The sequence below is a fragment of the Dermacentor albipictus genome, chromosome 1 (genome assembly GCF_038994185.2).
Source record: "Dermacentor albipictus isolate Rhodes 1998 colony chromosome 1, USDA_Dalb.pri_finalv2, whole genome shotgun sequence".
NCBI lineage: Eukaryota > Metazoa > Arthropoda > Arachnida > Ixodida > Ixodidae > Dermacentor > Dermacentor albipictus.
Genome location: NC_091821.1, coordinates 215,324,645 through 215,341,320, shown reverse-complemented (window position 1 = coordinate 215,341,320; position 16,676 = coordinate 215,324,645). Strand labels below are relative to the sequence as shown.

The window sequence follows — 16,676 nt, the reverse complement described above, 5'->3', positions numbered from 1 at the left end:
GCCTAAGCAAAAATAATTCATGGTTTTAATGAAGATTACTGAGAATACAAAGGAGAAAGGGTTAAATATACAAAATGTGTGCTTTGCCTCTGGTTTCAACAAATGATGCAGCATATGCAGGCTGTCACGAAAACTGATATAAAATTCCTCCATATTAGCAGGGGCCTCTCAACTTCCTATTTTGCATAGGGCAGTAGTGTCTCATGTCTTCATGAAATGAGTGCATTTCAGTAACAGAGATAGCATATCTCTGAGTAATTCATCACTGAGCCTGCTGACAGTATTATTTCCTATCACAATATATTCAGTTAGTTGGAAATTAGCTGGGTAAATATATCCAGATCAGTTTTCTCCATTGTTGTTGGTTTCTGTGGCATCTACAGGGTGTTTGAGCTATTTTGAGAACATGGCTTCGAATCGCCAGAGGCAATAACATTCTCGTATCTTTCTAGGTACCTTACTTCATCTTCAGCCACCCCCCCTATCACCTTTCTAGCACATTTATTTCAAGGCATCAGCTTCCAGTGACACAGGAGACGAAGCCTTTTACCATCCTAGTTGCCTTACATGCAGACCACAGTGACTTGGACATTTGCACCAATCGTATAGTCCAAACCAAACAGTGCACAGGCCTACATAGACATTTTTAGGGAGACGCTGCCAGAGCATCCCATTGAAGCATTCATTTGCATTCTGCGTTTTTCCGTGGAGACATTTAGTCAAAAGTTCATCAGAACAGAGGTCTGCATACACAGGTTTCACTTTGTTCAGGATGTCATTGGAATAACCTTCCCTGTGCTTGTAGCGTCCTGCGCCCAGAGCTTTCACTCGGTTGTAGGCACACCAGCTTTTCACACCCAAAGGACACAAGCCATGTCTAGGAGTTCCATCAGTCGAACTACACTGAAATAGACTTGCTAGTGTGGCCTGCTTCATAGCGTGTAGGTTTCCCCCATTTGCCCTGATTGCGACACCGTAATAATTTTGCGATCTATTGATCATAACATCCGTCAGCTTCCCTTTACCTCTGAGTCCACGAGTTGTCTTTTTCAGTTTCCTCAGTTGGCATCCGACATGCTTTTTCACGTGCCCAATGCACTCAAGTTTGCGCACAGTGCCAGTACTGTACAGTTGCCGACTGATTTTCCGGACTCCAAAAATTCGGACATGCCCGATTATTCGGTCAGCTTCGCGGCACCGCCATTCTCCCCATAGACCATAATGTGTAGCAACTGCCGAAAGTTCAAACACCTTGCAACCTCTCGTCTGATTTTTCGGACACCCCTTGAGCTAACTTGATCGTGAGCACCATGCACCAACTCTGACCGGTGCATGGTTCGACTTGCTGCACGCCATTTTTGTTTTGAACGGAGCCTCCTTGCTGCCCCACGAAGTGGCGCTACTGGAAATCCCCGCTCATCATCATCGTTGCTGCCTGGTTCGATAGAGTAGCTCTACAGCAGTTCCGGTTTCGGCTTAGTAAGCCATGTCAAGACAATCCAGCAGCTGATTTGTTTCTTCGCGCAAGATGCTGAAGACGCTGCCACACTGCGAGCAGGCCTTGTTTTTCGTTTGTGCAACTGGTGTCGGCACGCTGGTGTTTGCTTTGTCTGCTGTGTCGAGGTTTCGGTGATCCAACGCGGCATACGTAAACATCGCGTCAAGGGTCTAATGGCGCCGACAGTGCCTGCGCAGACTGCGCTGGGGAATGCTGGCAAGCGGGTGCCGGGAGGCCTAAGATTTGTCGCCTTCCGATGTGCCCCCTACTGACGCGGAAAATGGCCTGCCGAGACCTGTGCAGGGGTTGCATTGCGATTCTGGACACCGTCTCATTTGACAGTTTCATAGGTGCTGACACTGCTGTATTGACATGCGCAGAACTCGACAACGGCATGATCATTCGTCAGGTTTCTGCTGCACCGCCGGACGATGACTCTGAGTGGGAAGATGACGCACCATGTGCTGCGCTGCCGTCGCATGCGGAGCGTGGACAAGCAGTGACTGCTTTCAGCCGCCTATAGTGACCGTATGACCCTCACCGAGATTCAGACTTATCTGATTGCGCGTAAACGGAACAGCTTGCAATGGCGCACTCACGATTTCTTCAAGCGTACTGCCGAGCCCGAATAAGTGCGTGGAAATAAAGGATTTTTTTTTTTTTTTAAATCTGCTTTTTCGGACACCTGTTTATTCGGACATTTCCGCAATCCCCGTGAGGTCCGAATGAACGGTCGGCGACTGTACATATCTTCTACAGCTGCATGGCTTTTCAAATCGCCGTCTCCATAAAAATCAATGTACTTAAAGTCGCGCATCGTTTCAGACTGCTCAAACATGCAGTAGAGTCCTACCGCCTCCATTCTACCAGCTCTGCCTTTGTGGTTGGCTGGGCAGTCAGTGTGATTTGCCTTCCATTCTTCGAACTCAATGCTTGTGGAACACTTCTTCATATTTTCACGTGCCTTGCACTTTGTGGACATTGCTTCCACATCAATCATCTTTCCTGTGTCCACTGATATCAGAGCGACAAAACCATTCAAAGAGGAGTGCCCATGTTTTTTCCAAGTGCTGTCACCTGATGCGCCACACTCGTTACTGCCACAACCTGGCGCACTTCTGCAGCAGCATCCTTCATTGACTTTGACGTGACAATTTTCACGGCTTCACAGAGCTTGGAAGAAACCTTGTCATAGGCAGAATGACAAAGTGGCAGTGGCATATCCATAACCTTCGAAAGTGTCACAGCACCAGTGTGTCCTTTCCCCAGCTGGCGCATAGCATAGACAAGCCGAACGTTGTTTTCAGCTGCACTTGCTGCTTTTTTTGATGAGGAAAACAGATGTTCTTCGGCACATGCACTACATACCACGGCGTATGCAAAACATACCCCTTGGCGTGAATGCTCCTTAAGCTTCAGTGAAATGTTTTTGCATTCCGGGCACGCCAGCGATGCTAAAACTGAGGAAAGAATTTCGAAATCTATAATCCTGTTCCCCTGTAGCACAACACTTTCTGGTGGCGCTTCACAGTCTTCCTCCAACTGGCCCAGTTTCACTTCACTTACCGAAACAGCCACGTTCACATCACATTTCGAGTCGTTCGTCGTGTACCGATTGCCGTAGAACTTGCGTTTTGGCTTTTGTTTCGCTTGGAACTTAGCCATAACTTATATTCTGTAAGACAACAATCTAGGACACTGAAGTGACGAAACAGTAGCTTTAAATGGCAGTACAAACCGTTGCTGCAGTGTAAACACAATGTCACGTCGTGCGCCCCCTCGTGGCAATTTGTTGAATTTGAATAAAAAAATTATCGCAATCACCATTGCTCAATGTTATCAACGTTTAAAATACTTCATCACAAACTAATCGAAATGTATCCTGTGTATTTGAGTACAAACATAAGTTTGTTTTAATGATTGAAATGTAGGTTTCGTTTTCACAAAGTGTCAGTTTCGGTTTCAGTGAGTTCTGCCGGTAGTTGTAAAAAACATAACTTTTGAACAGAACCATATAGAGACATAATTTTTGCAGCAGCACAGTTCTCAATGTCTGTAGATTCTTAAAATATTAAAAATGAAATTCGCTATTTTTGAAAAAGTCGTTTTCAAGGGTAGCAACATACCTTAAGCTGTTTCAGGCGTGTCTGTGGTGATTTGAGCCCTTCAAGGCAGTTAAAGGCATGCATTCGTTTTCGTGAATGTTTTTGCGGACACCAGGGAGCCCGAAAAACCAGACAATGACTGTATTTCAGTTCTTGTCTGCAATATTGTTGCTATTTATGAAGCGATCATTATGTCCTCAAATACCTTGCACTGCTGGTATCTCATCACAGGCCTCTATGCTCAACCACTTGTCTGAATTAACTGTCACACGAAAAATTCATCTGATTAAGCAAGTGTTTGGTGCCATAGTATAGTATAGTGCACACATTTTGCAAGGCCACACAGTCAGTCATTCTGAATCACCCAGTTTTCCAAATTTGCAAGGTTTTAATTAGTGAGATTGTACTGTCATGCATATATTGTTTACTACTCATGACAGGCACCACAAGTGAATGCATCAATTCTTTACTTATCCAGTCTGTGTGTTTTTTTACAGAATCTCAAAAGTTGCCTCGTCGCCCACCACTGGAGCTTGTAATTGCTCACTCCCGAGAACTACTCAAGCTGATGTCCAAGGCAGGCCTGGGATCGTGCGCCTTTGCCAACATTGACTCACTCTTGCAGTGATTGTGACAGTTTCTCTGCATTGTAATTATCGCTGGATGCCACTTTTTTTTACAAGCCAATCTGCTGGCTACCTGTGCAGAGCCCTCCCTGTCTTCAAGAAAAAAGAAAAATGAAGCCCCATCCACCTGCAGGAAAGCGCTTTAGGCATGGCCAAGACGGAGGACTTTTTCAAGCAGTTCAGGTTTCAAGTGATTCAGGTCCTAAATGAATGGCGTCACAAAATTGTTTGGAAATCTGACAAATTTATTTGCTGAGACCATTTCTTTTTTTATTGCTCTGATGGAGGAAGGATGTCTTGGAGTTTATTTTTCAATTTCTATGTTTGACAGCAGTACCTGCCTTGTTTGAGAGGGGAAATGGCTTGATATAGTGGCTGTGGTGATTTATGACCTTTGTTACATTGCTTCTTTTATGCTTGGTGGGAAGGCATTGTTATACATTGTGTGAAGCAAAATGGACCATCAAAGACTGCTGCCATGCATGACGTAATTGGGAAGGAATAAAAATCAAGGCAAGTGTTTCCGGAATTCCAGTTAATTGTGCAACAGCCAGTATTGTGTATGCATTACATACAGATGGATACATTAGTGTGGGTTTTCTCACTATGAGATGAGTGCTACTGTAAACTTTTGGTGTGGTTGAATAAGCAAGCTTATGCACAGTGGGGTCTGCTGTGTGCCAAATACTGGTACGAGACCAGTTGTCCTGACAGCAAGCTGCAAGCAGCTAATGTTTACTTTGGTAAAACATGATGCAAATGGCTGTTGTAAGAAGCTTGGAAAGGCAAAACAATGCTAGTTTGTCCTGTGGTACTCACCCGACTCACTTTGTGATTTCTTTTTTTTCTTTTTTTGTAAGCTCTTTCTCTATAAAGTGCTAAAGTTATAACTGGTTGTTTTGGCATCACAGTAGGCATGTGTTAATTGCTCTTTGGTGAGCATAGTGTATCAGATTGCAAGTTTGCTGAGTGAATGTTTGTAGCTGAGCTCCTCTAGAGTCCTGTGATCACATCATTCATCAAGAATTGTGCAGGAAGACCTCTTGGTATTTTGTATGCAATGCATATGTGAATGCCATTCTTATTTTATTACACAGTGGCATTTATAAGGTATATTTTATCCTGTGCATGTCAAAAAGCACCTAATTCCAAAGACACGCCAGACTAGTGCATTGCACAGAATTGTGAAACTACAATTTTGCAATTGGCAGATACCGTTTAAAAAATGCCACTTTTGTTGCTTAGTAGTGTGCCTGTGTTGTGTTGTTTTTCAGGCCATGGAGGGACTTGCATATTTGTCCAGCAATTGGAGAGTTAGTTCTCATATGTCCCTAACTTGTTTTTTGTGAAATATGATATGGAAATTGTATTTTTGGAGTATAGTTTGTTTATTCAGTAATATGTTGTTTGTGTTGGCTGTGTTCATCCATAATCAGTGGACATCTGCTGTCATGTTGAAACTTTGCCACACGAATCCAGGCTCTGCAAGGTGTAATTGACATGCATTGCTAGTTGCAGCTAAGTAACTGAAAAATTCACAATGGAGGGCGGGAGCAAAATTGCCTTGTCCACTTGTTAAGACTGGCTTTTGTATGGCAATTTTCACAGGAAATGGCAGTTTTTCATTGACATTACAAACTAGGTAAATGTCAGAATGATATGTTGTAAAATAAAATAACCTAAAGAAGCAATCTCACTGCATGAATTAAATGAGAGTAAGCCAGGGGTATATGCAGAATAGTTTTCCAGAACTGTGAGACAAAATATGCTGGTTCCTGTGTACTTTTGCAAAGTTTGTTGGTCATTCGCTGCTTTTCATTGAGTGCTAGAAGCTTTGTCCTGCTAGCAATGTTGGCTGAGAAGTGTAATAATGCAGTTTGCTGTTCATGTTCCCCGAGGTTTCTATTTGCCTTGAAGGACATGGTTATAACCTAGGGAAAATAATTGTTTTTGGTTGTGCTTTGTTTTTAAGTTTAGAATGTCGGCATGCCTTTATGCTTCAAAATGTCTGTATTTACAAACTTAACAAGAAGTGTGACCCTTACTTTGCAGTTTTATTTTGTCTTTTTACTCTCCCCAGTGCACTGTTATTCGACTAAGATGGCACAGGAAAAAATTCTGTTGCATGCTTAAAATTTACTGTAATTTCCGTTAGCTCATGTGAAGTTATCAACAGTCCGTTGCTTTGCTCCTTTACTAGTCACCAATTGCAACCTTTCTGTTTGCTCATTGCTTTGTTGCAGCTAAGCAGATATGAAGTATGCTTCAGCAGTGGTGTCTTTAACTGTACAAAAAAAAGAAAACATTTTATGCCCTTTGTGTCATGTTATCTAAGGTGTACATTTTTTTTTAACATCAAATTGCGTGCCGTTTTTAAGGTCAAATTTGCACCACATATTGGAACAGGCAACCAACTTCTCAGGCGAGCCCCTCTTTCCGGTGTAGAGCAACACGCAACACTTACAAATTCACGATTGCAACACATACTAAACTGGTTTCATAGTTACCCAGGGTCTTGTACTTGTAATCCACTCAGCTCATTTTAGTAGAGCTGCTTTGCAGAGTAATCACAGTTCCAATTGGAAGTCATAGCGCTGGATTGACACGGACAGAAAAGATGGCAGGACGTGTGCTATCTTGTCTGCGTCAATCCAGCGCTATGACTTCAATTGATGCAACGAACCAACTAGCCCAAAAATCTGCAATCCTGGTAATGACAGCTAAACGCATGCTTATCTCCCATTGCAACATGCAGCCTGTTCTCCCTTTCTGCCACATGAAAAGTATTTTGTCTAAAAAGAACAGAAAATAAAACAGTGAAAGTGGTTCAAATCTGCCATTGGAATTTCGCATAAGGGAAACTAGTTTCTTTAAAAAGGCCAATGCATGCAGAGCCGTACATGCCACTGTTTTCAGTGTCATTCTATACATGTTGGCCAGATACTGCTGATATTAAGGAACGTAAGGTACAGATTTAACTGGAAAAGCTTTCTTTCATTACCTGCCCAAATTCCGCCGTTTTTCAAACCACTTTGACATTGAGAAACTGACAGTGTGGATGTATCCCTGATCTATGTTTTGACATGAATAGTAAGCGGTCTGTAAACTTTTTTACCAAACAAACATAGTTTATAAAAGCAAAGCACAAATGTGCATCACCTGAGCATGGAAAGGGAGTGGCTCGCATGGAAACTGGTTGATCATGCAAGCCTAAATATTTTTTTTGTGTTTTGCAAAGCTTCAAATGCTTCTTTTGCATTTTCTTTGACACAGTAAATTGGTTCATTTTCAGGGGGTTAGGCGTTGCCAATTAGATGTCCTCTAATTGCAAAATGGTTATAGGCATGTGGCACTGCTCTGCAAGCAAGTAGGTTGGTTGCAATCTGTCACGTGTAAGAACCTTTGTGAGCCGCTTCGCAGAATCTGTAGAACAGCACAGGCAGTAGCTTGATTCACAAAATTTGTATAGTTACATCATGGCAGTTATTGCAAGAGAGCATATGCTTGTCTAAAACAACTCTCCGGTTGGAATTGCTGCATTTTCATTCATTTGCTCCTGCTCATAATGCTTGCACAAACAGCGCAGTGCTTTCAAATTACCGTCTATAGTTTTTGAAGCTTCATGTCATATAGGTGACCATTATTAAGCCAACAAATATATTTCTTGTTCGCTTTGCATAAAACTACAGGTGTTGCGGCCAAGGAGTCCAATCACAATCTGACAACACGGTTGCAGTACATGAGTTCAAGTCTACGAAGTTTTGCAATTGAAGCACAATCTTGAAGCCATTAATTATTGATGAGATGTGCACAAAATGTTTTTCAAGGTGTCTTTGGCACATGCTTGTTAACGTCTGTATTAAACTCATTATGATCTGCTTAATTTACTAGATTTAAGACAAAGCATGACCTGCACTTGTGTTAGGCCAACATTGTCATGAGGTGTTGCAACAAATAATATTCTTCATTTGCACAAATGGGCAAATCACGCCTGTGAACTGTGTGCACTAGCAATGGCAGGAGCAAAGAAAAAAGTATTGGGCAAGAGTCTGGTTAGTAACTTGTATTTTTCTTTATCCTGACACTGATGCTGAACTGTTAAGTGTGCATTGGTTGAGACGAGTCCTTCATGACGTGTTGCACGTAGCTAGTGTCGTGGGGCAAGTAATAAAGTTTTAATTGGTGCAGGACTGCTTTCCTGCACTTTACTGCTTAACTCTGCCTATTTTGTCTGCAATTATTTGCTGTCCTACAAGAATTGTCAGACATTTCATAGCTACCAAAAATATTATTTTTCTGCAGAATGAGATGGCATTGACAGATTCATTTCAAATATGTCCCAACCAACCTTAGCTCTTACAACTAGAATTGTCTTTGCACAGCTCTAACGAACTTGGAAGAAAGTTTCAAATTGTGTGCATGTGTGTGTGTGTGGGCACGTATGCACGTACACGTCTGTGTGTTTAAAGCAATCAATTTTACAGCAAAGGCATGCTGCCACTGTACAACAACAGAAGCAACAAGCTTATACAGTTTTCACATGGCTTGACTGAACTTGGAGTTATGCAAACTCTTGTGCACCAGAATATTCTGTAGTTCCTCGTAGAAATCTGCCAGCTCTTGCCGTTTCAAGAAGTTGAACGGGGGAGGCTGATTGAGTGTGTGATACAACTGTGACAATAGTGAGCAAGTAAGTACAGATTAGCAGTGGAGTCCCCCAGCTGATGTCACACACAAGAGGGGGTCGGCCAAACTTCTTGAGGCTAATAGCCCCTTACTCTATCCACTGCTTGCCTTCTGCAATTTTCAGGATTTTCAAGTTCACTGCTCATCTACATTGTGCATTTTTTTATGCAAGCTCCTCTTTGCCTTGTGAAGTGTTTTTTAGCCACCATTACAGCAAACATCCTCGATTCTCTTCTTTACTCATTGCTTTTCCATGACACTAAAGTCTCACTGCTGCCAATGCAGCTGCTTCTGCTTGGACATCTCGCTAAACTAATAAATGCTGCTTCAACTTCCGCCTGCAAGCTGCAGCTTGTGCACAAACACACAAGTATGAACTTTTCACTTTGAGGTTTGTAGTCAAAGTGACCAAAAGGAAATGCCAGCCAGCAAGCAAGCAGCAGCACTTGTACCCCTATTTTCATTGGTGCATTGCTTGCAGTGGAAATATTGAGTGTTGGGCACCTTCTCACTGACATGCATGGGGCCTCAATGTCTGCAGGAAGTGCTTTACAGTTGAACCCACTTATAAACAATACCGGTTTTAACAATATGTTGGATGTAACAGAGCAGCAGATGCACCTTCAACTTTTATGTGTTATACGGTAAAGTATCCTGCTTGCTACAATGATCCCGTGCTGTGTTATCAGTTATAATAATTAAATCGGGCTGCTGGGTGTGTGCGCTGAAAGGGTAAGGAACGCAAAATCCCTGAGGATGAAAACATCAAATTGCAAGCCACTTTTCCACACTTGCCTTTGTGCCGCACACCCCGCACGGTGCACCTCTATCACGTTGCCCCTAAAAAGATCTCTTGCCAAGGATGGAGGAGTAGAAGTGAGGCTGGAGAGAGGTGATGAAGGTGTGCTGTGCGGGGTATGCATCGGCAAGGTGGGTGAGGCGAAGCTGCACATGTTTTTTCCTTTCCTGGATTTTGTGTTCCTTTTCTTTTCGGTGCAGACATCCAGTAGTCAAATTTAACTGTTATGGTCAATAATGCAGCATTGCAACATTGTACAGGCAAATTTCGATATAACGAATCAAGCAGGACCGCTGAATATCGTTCGTTATTTTGAAATATCGTATTGAAAAAGTTGCGGTTATAAACCAGTGAAAATGAAAATGACGTACTTTGGCAGTAGACGCGTGTGCGCACAAGCATACTTTCAAATAAAAATGTTTCACTCACTTCTAAGCTGCTTTATTTCAACAAATCGGTGAAATCGGTGATTTTCGTCTGGCGTGTGCAGCACGCACGACCGATGAGGAATGCATCTAAATCTTCCACTTTGGGCTATACCTCATCAGGTATGTCATTGCACCGAGCGATGAAAATTCAGACTTTGTACATGTGCACTAAAACATCAATGTACGACACGATCTCATCTGTGTTTGGTGACCCACAGTCGTCTTCCTTCGGGTCATCATCATCACTGGAGACGTCGCTAGTGCAGTGAACAATCGCTTCGGCGGTCAGGTCCGGCGCTGTCGCTCTCCACGTAGTCGTCGAAGGAAGAGATGGCGGGCAGCAGTTCCGCAACCTCTGTCCACAGGTCCCCTGGGTGGTTGTCGGTCACCTCCAGGTCATCTTCAAGATGCACAGGCGCTTTGACAAGCCCTGCTCTTTGCCATCAGTTGCTAATGGCGGACACCTTCAAGTTACACCAAGGTCCTGTGAGCTTTTCCGCTTCCCGACAAATATTGATTGCAGTTGGCTGCTTTAGGTGGAGATTTATAACCAACTGCTGCACAAGGCACTTGCAAAATTCTGCTTTCACCCTCTTTATAGTGCCCTAGTCTAGGGGTTGCAGCAAGGACTTGTTGTTTGGCGGCAGAAACTCCAAGCGAAAGTGCATCAAGCGAACATTCACAATGTGATCAGGGCAGTTGTCGACAACCAGTAGAATTCTTCAGTCATCCCCCCTCATTTGATGGTCGAGTTTGGTGAGCTACTCGGGAAAAGATTTCTCTGGTCATCCAGTCTCTTTTCTTGGTGCGGTAGTCTTATGGTAACGACATAATGTTTTTCATGCAGCGAGGCTTCGTGTACTTGTCGATGACGAGCGGTTTAATTTTCTTCGTGCCTGTTGCATTGCAGCAGAGCAGGACTGTCACGTGAAGGTGCGCCTTCTTCCCTCCTTTGCACTGCTGCCCTTTGAAGTCCGGTCTTGCAGGAGCTGATAAAAACATGTGGTCTCATCCGCATTGAAAATATCATCATCAGATTACAATTCAGCCACCTCTAGAAAACGATCATTGTGCCAGGAATCCGCACCTTCTCTGTCAGCAGCCTTTTCCTCGCCCGAGACTACCAAGTTATTTTGTTCCTTTGGCGGAAGCGAAAAAGCCAACCCGCACTGGCGTCGAACCCAGTTATTTGAAGTGCATCGGCAAACTCACAGGATTTTTCTTGGAGCATTGGGCCAGACACGGAAATGTTTTACAGTCTGGCATCTTTGAACCATGTGAGAACGGCTTGGTCCACATTTTGAAAGTTTCCTAGTCGCAGCCGTTTCCTCGTAGGAGCGAGTTGTGATTCTCGGTGAAGCTTGGCAATCTTGTCTCGATCTTTCACAAAGGTCGCGACGGTCGATGGGGCAATGCCACGCTGTCAGCACACGTTGATTTGCTTTTTCCCTGCATAGATTTCTTGCAATACATCCAATTTGTCCTGCAGCGAAAACTGCTTTCGCTTCTTGACGCCGTCACTAGCTGCATTCATCATTGGATCTCGCACGAACATCACCAAACCTTTGTTGTGAAGTTTGGTGAAGTTTGTGGTGAAGCAGTTGGCAGTCGACATGGTGAAGATGATAACTACTGCAACGAACCTCGGTTATAAAGGTAAAATAAGCTATGTGTGTGATTCTAAAATATGTGTTGTATTGAAATTCGTAGTTCTTAAATATTTTTACATTGAAAATATAGACAATCTAGCAGGGATTCTTAACATATTCGTAAATTTGAGAAATTCATTTATGTGGGGTTCGTAGTAATGAGATTTGACTAGAACGTGGGTCATTTTACCGTAGAAAACACAAAAGAGTTCAGGGTGCAAAAGTTCACGTCAATAATGAATGTCGAGTAGCACGAGGCCATGGATTGGAGGCCTTGTGCTATCTTGGAGAGTACAGTGTAAATGCAATATTGGAAAAGTAAAGTTTTCTTTTATAACAGCAGTCAGCCATGCAGTGGGAAGTTCAGGGAGAAAATAGATTTAGAAAAAGTAAAGCATAGGCGCACACATCTGGCATGTACAGTTATACAGATGGCATGCACTGCAACTGGCAGCACTCCCGACTTCCTCCCTTCACAGCCTTGGGGAAGAGCAAAGGGAGTTAAAGCACCAGTGTGCAATGAAAGAAAGGCAGTGATGAGAGTACATGTGGCATATTCAAGTGTAAACTGGTGGATGCAGTAATGTCGAAAGAGGTGGTGATGTAGAGTGAAGGGGGATCGCGAGTGTAACTGCAGGAGGAAGCAAGAAAGCAAATACCCACAGTTCAAGGCTGGTATTGTTTTCAATTCGATTGTTTTTACTCGGCTCGGTTTGTTCAGCTTGATTATTTCCAACTGCTGTGGGTAGTACTACAGGACTTTTTTTGTCCCCCGTAATATGATACACGAATTTATGTTATGCAGAATGCAAGTAATTGCTGTTATTATACATAAGTATGCACAAAAACATGTTGCGTGAAATATGCTGTATAAAACAGTAGGCCACAAAAAAGTGTGGTTTAATTTGAAGACCAGTGGTTTAGCTTAAAAAAGGGGGTAAATCTCAGAAGCAAGAAAAATTTAGATAAAGCAATTGCGAGGTATTTAAAATTTAACAAAACCTTGCTGATGGGACAAAGAATGTAGTAAATAGTTATGCAGGGCAAAGTGCACTGCAAGATCATTTACAAAAATACTATTTTGCACCATCTAGCTACGTCAAAGTGTGTAAAAAGACGCTTTTGACTGCCATCAGCACGTTGGGTCACATTAAATTGTAACACAAAGGGAAGTCCCAGTGTAGGCTATGGCAGCACATGCATAATGAAAGTGGTTCCAATCTGCAGCTGACATTGCTATTGTTACGTTTCGCCTACGACGCGCGGTATAGCCGGCGCGGATGCAACGGACGCCGGGGCTTCGTTCAAAGCGGCGGACATTTTGGCCCGTTCGGAGCTGCCGCAAAGCCTCCCGGCCGTGCGCGTCCAGGCATGTTTCAGTGCCACTTGTCTTCGTGTGTGCGTGTGTGTGTGTGTGTGCACGCTTGTCAAAGCGCGGCAGCCGGGGAGAGGAGCTCCCCAAGTGTGAAGCGAGGAGGTCTGACCGGCGCCGGCCCGGCTGTTGCGTCACTACGCTCGTCTCAACATGTCTGTCAGCTTGTCCGTGCCCCGCTGTCACGTGGCCTCGTCCCGTGACGTTCCCTCTTGCCCTCAACTCCGAGAGTATAAAAGCAGCTGCCCCCGGACGCCAGGAGAGAGGCGCCGATTTCTTCTGTTGAGTAACGTGCTCTCCCGTCTCTCCTCTTCGGTCGACCTGACCGGCCGCTCTTTTGCGATGCTAGAATAAACAAGTTGTTCTGTTAGCAGTCGACTCATGCTTTGCCAGGACCTTCGGATGCTTCCAGTTGTGCCCCAGGCCGCCAGGCCAACGCTACCCTTGGGGCTTGCGACCCAGTTGCAACAACTCGTGCCAGCGGTCAGATTGCAACAACGGGCGTCAGCGCTGAGATTCCAACACTGCAGAAAAAAGTAAATTCACTTAGTATGCCAAGTAGTAGCTGTTACAATTGTTTGGTAATCTGCAAGTGCCTGCTAGTTGAGAAAATTTTTCAGGCTGCTGTGGCACTAAATTTAAAAAATAATTTGAGCTTAAAAAGAAATAACTTTCACTCAGTAATAATCTGTTGTAACTTATTTCTAGAGCGCATGCTAATGTGTCTGATCAGTTACGCGAAAGCCACAAGGTGGAGGAAGGTTCATGAAAATAAATTCTCATCTACAAGTAACACGAACCCACAAACGAAACCACAATGCGTTAGCGGGCTAGTTAGTGCAAATCCATAATTTGTTTAGCGCAAAACAATGGGCACAAGACGAAACACAGAAGCGCCTTGTCCTGTAGTCCTTCTTGTGTCCGTTGTTTTGCGCTAACCAAAGTAATTATGGAAACCCGTATGAGTTTGTCAATAAAAAAAAAGCTTCATAGTTTAGTAAAAATTGGTCCTAAATGCATTTCCGGGGCGATTCCATCTAAGCTAACCCATAGAATAAATAAAAAAAAAAAACCACCCAGAGGCTAGCAGCACAGATAGCAAGTTGCAGAGCGAGAAAACTCGAAGCACAGGGTCACAGAAAATGGCAAACAGGCTCTGCGGAAGCTTGCAAGGTGGCGGAAGGTTCATGAAAGGGAAAAAAATTGCCGTTCACCGAACTGCAGCACAAAGGTAAAATTTTTTCATCTCATAATTGTTTTTACTGTATTTAAAAATCATTTTTCGTTGGTTTTGTTCATTCCTGTTGGAGCCTTTTACATTTTTTGCTTTGTTGGTCCTTTTCTTGTTTTACACCTGCTAAATGATCAGCTTTTAGCTGCTCGCTTTTAGCTATGAGACGGTGAGAGCTCATGGGACTTGGGGCCCTTCAGGTCGGTTCTGATTATCGACTGGTATTATACGAACACGAAAGCCCATTCTTAGTTGAAATACCATGGTTAGATGCTGAAAGAAGCATTTCCATGTACAGTCTCGCCCACGCTCACCGTGGCCGCGCTCCGCGGGGCGCCAGTGCGTCTGGCGCGGCGGCGCATCGAAGCGTTTCTGTTCGTTTCTGTTCAAGCACATTGCCTAAGCAGGCTGTTCGCAAGCTGTAGAGAAAACCAGCCGGAAAATGCGCCTGTGAGTGAGGCGCGCTTCCTCACGAAGCCACCTCGATCGCCTCTGTTTGGTGACATGTAGTACTCGCACCAAAGCCAGAGCCAGCGTTGAGCCAGAGCGGCGCGCTCCGGCGCTGTAGCAGACGACGCGAAGCACCTCCCCGAGGTCCGTGTGCGCCTGCGCCGCTTCGCTTCGATGCGCCGCCGCGCCGGACGCACTGGCGCCCCGCGGAGCGCGGCCACGGTGAGCCGTGTTCACCCAAAGTGGGCATGGACAAATTTATCATTTCCGCGTGTTTGTTACGGTTATGGTAAAAACCATTTTTAATTCCTATAAAACAGACCAAGATGCAACATGTGTGATGGGTTGCCACGTTGACGCAATATTCTAGATATTTTATGTCAACTTGTGGTAATCGAAATGCACTCTGTGGGTGCTTTTCATTGCACCAGACAACACAGTGGTCTAGGTTAAATTAGTGTCAGTTTTCTCGACCGCAAACAGCAAAAGCATGACTAAACCACTTCCATATGATTCTACAGATTGACATCTGACTTCATAATCAGGATGAATGCTTTAGCTAATTATTGCTGAATTAACTTTGAAGAATTTAAAGCAGTGTGCAATATAATAAACAAGGAATCGTAAAAGGATATGTGACCCTAGATCTGATTATGTTGATTTGACAATGTTTTCCTTGCCAACCAGCCAAGCAACTTATGTGCATTTCTGTCGCCGGCCTTATATATCTACTGTACGTATGACTGCGAATAAAATATGGTCAAGCTAGCAAATTGTTAAAGCCAGCAACTAGCATTTATGACACAATTGACTGGCTCTGGCACATATTGATGCTGGCTGCCATTTGCCGGCCAGCTACAAACGTGTTCTGGATCAAATACAAAATTCTCCACAGTGGTCCTCACCAAATCACAAATTTGAGAATCTGGAGCTTAAATTGTTTCCACATGGAAAAATTGCTTCAAGTGCAGATTGCGTCACAGGCACAGTTGTTTTGTGACTCATGGTGCTGCTGTAAGAGCGGCACTTCTCATGACGCCAGTAAAGTTCTTTGTCCTGTTTCCATTTATCTTATCATAGCAATCTCTAGCATTATGGCATGAAGTCAAGTTTTTATCTACATTTTCCTCATTGTGTGCTACAGCGCAGCCAGCTGTCCATGCCCTGTGAGAAAGTTTCGTATTGCGCATCACGGCAACCTGTTTTGAAGGCAGTGTTATTCTACAAACTTTTTCTTAATGGCCTACAGCACTTCACTAGTGTTCAGAACATCAAGACCAGCAAATTCTTGCATGTAGCAATCTTGAATTAAGGAAACGGCACCAATGATGGTTTCAGACATTCAATAAACTGTGAATATTGCCATGTATACTCACACAAGCACATTTTTCATGACTTCCCTGCCTACTTGAGGGAGCGGCAGACACTGCCATGCCTCACTGCAAGAATAAGATAGACGTTATGAGAACCCACTGGACCACATGCAGATCTCCAGTGAATGTCCAAAGGACGTCCTGCAAAGGATATTTTGATGTCTGTCGGACATCCCTAGAAGTCCCGATGATGTACTACGGATGTCCATAGGATCGTCCGACGCAAGAGAATTGCACATCCCACGAACGTCCATCGTACATCAAAATCAAATTTTCGGACATCCGCAGGACCTTTGAAGATAATCCCATTGGAGCACCAACGTCCTACAGATGCCCAGCAGAGATCAAAAACGGGACATTCGGACGTCCCTGGGATTGACGTTCATATAAACGTCCCCCGAACGTCATAATGGGATATTCGGACGTCCAAGAGATGTTTAAATATGGATTATTCTTATT

At 43.9% G+C, this 16,676-nt stretch overlaps 1 protein-coding gene and 1 pseudogene across 1 annotated transcript in view; one reads left to right on the top strand and one right to left on the bottom strand.

The window, feature by feature from the left end:
* Positions 1-4,751, top strand: part of RanBPM (Ran-binding protein M) — a 63,162-nt gene extending 58,411 nt beyond the window's left edge. The window contains exon 10 of the mRNA XM_070530866.1: positions 4,101-4,751. Within this exon, the coding sequence (XP_070386967.1) occupies positions 4,101-4,231 (131 nt within the window). The 3' untranslated portion in view covers positions 4,232-4,751. The remainder of the gene's footprint in view (positions 1-4,100) is intronic.
* Positions 469-3,163, bottom strand: LOC139054192 (uncharacterized; annotated as a pseudogene).
* Positions 4,752-16,676: the final 11,925 nt, after the last annotated feature.